The sequence below is a fragment of the Tupaia chinensis genome, unplaced genomic scaffold, assembly GCF_000334495.1.
Source record: "Tupaia chinensis unplaced genomic scaffold, TupChi_1.0 Scaffold145257_1, whole genome shotgun sequence".
In the NCBI taxonomy this organism is placed as follows: domain Eukaryota; kingdom Metazoa; phylum Chordata; class Mammalia; order Scandentia; family Tupaiidae; genus Tupaia; species Tupaia belangeri.
Window position 1 is genome coordinate 1,588,154 of NW_006205117.1, and position 3,083 is coordinate 1,591,236.

General features: G+C 34.3%; 1 protein-coding gene across 1 annotated transcript in view; it reads right to left on the reverse strand.

Moving 5' to 3' along the window:
• Positions 1-310: 310 nt before the first annotated feature.
• Positions 311-3,083, reverse strand: part of EIF3E (eukaryotic translation initiation factor 3 subunit E) — a 51,347-nt gene continuing 48,574 nt past the window's right edge. The window contains exons 11-13 of the mRNA XM_006167922.3: positions 2,043-2,145; positions 1,542-1,676; positions 311-496 (exon numbers count right to left, since the gene is read on the reverse strand). Of these exons, the coding sequence (XP_006167984.1) occupies positions 458-496; positions 1,542-1,676; positions 2,043-2,145 (277 nt within the window). The 3' untranslated portion in view covers positions 311-457. The remainder of the gene's footprint in view (positions 497-1,541; positions 1,677-2,042; positions 2,146-3,083) is intronic.

Below are 3,083 nucleotides of genomic sequence, written 5' to 3' on the forward strand. Positions count from 1 at the left end.
TCAGGGGTTAGAACTAGTGGAGATAGTTGTACTATAGAGTAACACAATGATGATGAAGATCTCTGTGATGATAATAGTTCTGTACCTTGACTATGATGGTTACAACAATCAATATATGTGATAAAATGGCATAGATCTATTCACAAACACTTCACCAATTTCAAAATCAGGATAACACCAAAAAACTGGAGGAACCTGGGTTTAGTCTACATGAATTTCTCTGTATTATTCTGGTAATTCTTTTGAATAAATAATTATTCCAAAATAAAAAATTGAAAACACACACTTGCACACACAAGAAAATTCACAGTAAGAAAAAAATGAGCCACAGCCAATTTTATTCAAATTTTCCAAAATCCATACTCAATATATTGCTTCTAAAATGTATGTCACCATTTATATAATGATATTATTTCATGTTTCTCTTATAGTTTTTTCATCCTTTCTTTACCGTTCTTCAGTAGAAGCCAGAGTCTTGAGTTGCCCAGTTAGGAGCCTAAAATATTCAGAAAAAAAATTAACGGATGAAAAGAAATGCTTCTGGAAGAGTCTGAAAGAAAAAAGTGATACAGTATGTACTTCAGCACTATTCCTGCCAAACCATGTACAACTAACTTAACTTCTGCAATTACTAAGTCTCAAATGTCTCACTTGGAACAAAAAAAAAACACATCAAAATATCAGCTGATAAAATTTTTTTTGCCAATTATGAAGTATAACCATGACAGTGTCACCAACGCTGCAACAATAACCAAAACAAACTGATTATGAAGCAAACAAACAAACAAAAAAAGTTCAGCTATTCTAGAGTTCCCTGGACTAAGCATAGTCTAATTCTAATTCTTCCTCTTTTATAACTATAGGACTATTCTAAGGACACAAACCTGTTGCTAAAAGTTAAATCCAAGGGGGTCCTTAAATGTCCACAACTGTCCCTGACTTCCTACCTCTTGTTATACATAATCATAATAACTTAAAGAGTATTAAAGAGTTTCAGATTCTAAAAGTACAAGGATATTCAAGTTCCTCCAATATCTAATATGCAGGATCTCTATCAAAAAGTGTGATTTTCTTTTAGCAGTTAAATATGAACATCAGATAAGATATAAAAACTGTATAAGATCAGCACTAATAGATATAATAAGTTTAACATTAAACAGAACTATTTCTTTAATTTTAGAAAGAACATACATTTCAAGCACTTAAAAGAGGGCTACACATGTAAGTTATCATCTGCCAGTATCAAAATGATGTGTTGAAAACCCTGAGGAAATGGGTTAATGAAATCACACAGGAAGAGTTAAAGGAAAAGAAAAATAATTATAATAAATTAGGAACACAATTCTTTGTTCCCTTAATAATGAATATAACACATCTAAGGAAAAATTCTTTGCAGGTTAGTAATTTCTTACACAAAATGTTCATATCCTTAAATAGAAATACAACATAAAATATGAACGATAATTGATATCTTTTCAAAATTCATCCAACAATTATAATGATTGCTAAATCTCAGATAACAGGAAAGGTGTGGGTCTTACCTCAGACCTACTATTTTGATTAAGTTTCTTCTCAATATTCATGGCCAGCATCTGGCTTCTAAAAGAAAGGCTTTTGGTCTTTTCAATCACTTGCTGATAGGGTGAGACTGCATTGTTACCCATAACCACATGACCCTAAAATGAAAACAGAGGGAAATGGATCCTGTAATATTTGTCTGAGTTTCCCAAGTAAGCCATAAGCAAAACAATGCTGCATGACAGCTGCACTTATTTTTATGTACTGCAATATATATTCAGCAAGAAAAAGGTTACTATTGCTTCTCAAGAACCTTTTGTACATTAAAACAAAATGAAATGAAACAAATTTTCAACAGAATGTAATAAAATATTCTAATTAAAAATACCCCAAAATATAAAATAACCGGCAACTTGGTAGCTCTTGAGTCATAGGAAAAGTCATGACATGTTTTTCTATGCAAAAATGTGTCATGACTTTTTTGATGACTCAATAGTATGCTGCATAACTAACATAATACTTACTAATTTGGAATCAATCTTGGCATCCAATCTTGCATTTCTAATCAAATTCACAATCCATCTTTCAGCTTCTTCTGGAGTCATGTTTAGTTTATCTGCCAACATGCTATGAAAAAAAGTAAAAACAGCAATGTTTATTTAAGTTTTATGTGTCTGACCCGTACTCTACATAGACATGTTTAGGTATCTGAGTTGCCTACTTTTTTGTATTGTGACCCTTACTATCTGCATCGCTCATGTTTGTGCCTACTATCTTTTTTTTTTTTTTTTTGGAGAGGTTTTCACTATAGGGCGCGTGCGCTCGCCAGACAGACAGAGAGAGACATAGAGACAGAAAGCGAGAAATCACCCCCCAGGGGGGATGGTCATGCCGCGATCCCTTCTCCTCCATTCTCCTCTTGGGATCTTGGGCACGCACGCACACGCGCCCAGCATGAGTTTTAAGCCACCGGGTCTGGGACGCGAACCGCGGTCGACTACGTGGGAGTCCAGTAACATAGCCATTACGCTAACTGCTGGTTCCCATGTGCCTACTATCTTGTACCATGTATCATCTATCCCATTTCACCAACTAGACTGTAAGAACCATGAGGGAAGGATACCATATTCTTTATTTATGGAAATCCTTCCAGAATCTAAAACAGTATCTTATATTTACCAGAAGCTCAACAAATAATGACCTTCTTGCCTAAGTTTTATAATGTATAGTGATTATACAAAGTAAAACTACTGTAAGGAATATCAGTAATATGCACAACTAAAACTCAGGGCTGCTGAGTATGTTTGGGCTGTAAAGTCTGGAGGGGGTGTTGTCTCCCTAGATTTATACACTATTTAATCTAAATAGCCACTGAATTTCAGAGGATAACACATATCCACATTCCAATCTACAGTACTTTTTGTCTTTGACCAATCTATATTTTATATTTCTCCAAATTATGATCAGGCTGAAAAAGGCCTTTGTAGTGGTTAATTTTTCAGGACTAAAGCAAACATTAGCCTTGGTAGTTGATAAGTCAGTCAGTCAGCTGATGAAACAGTGTC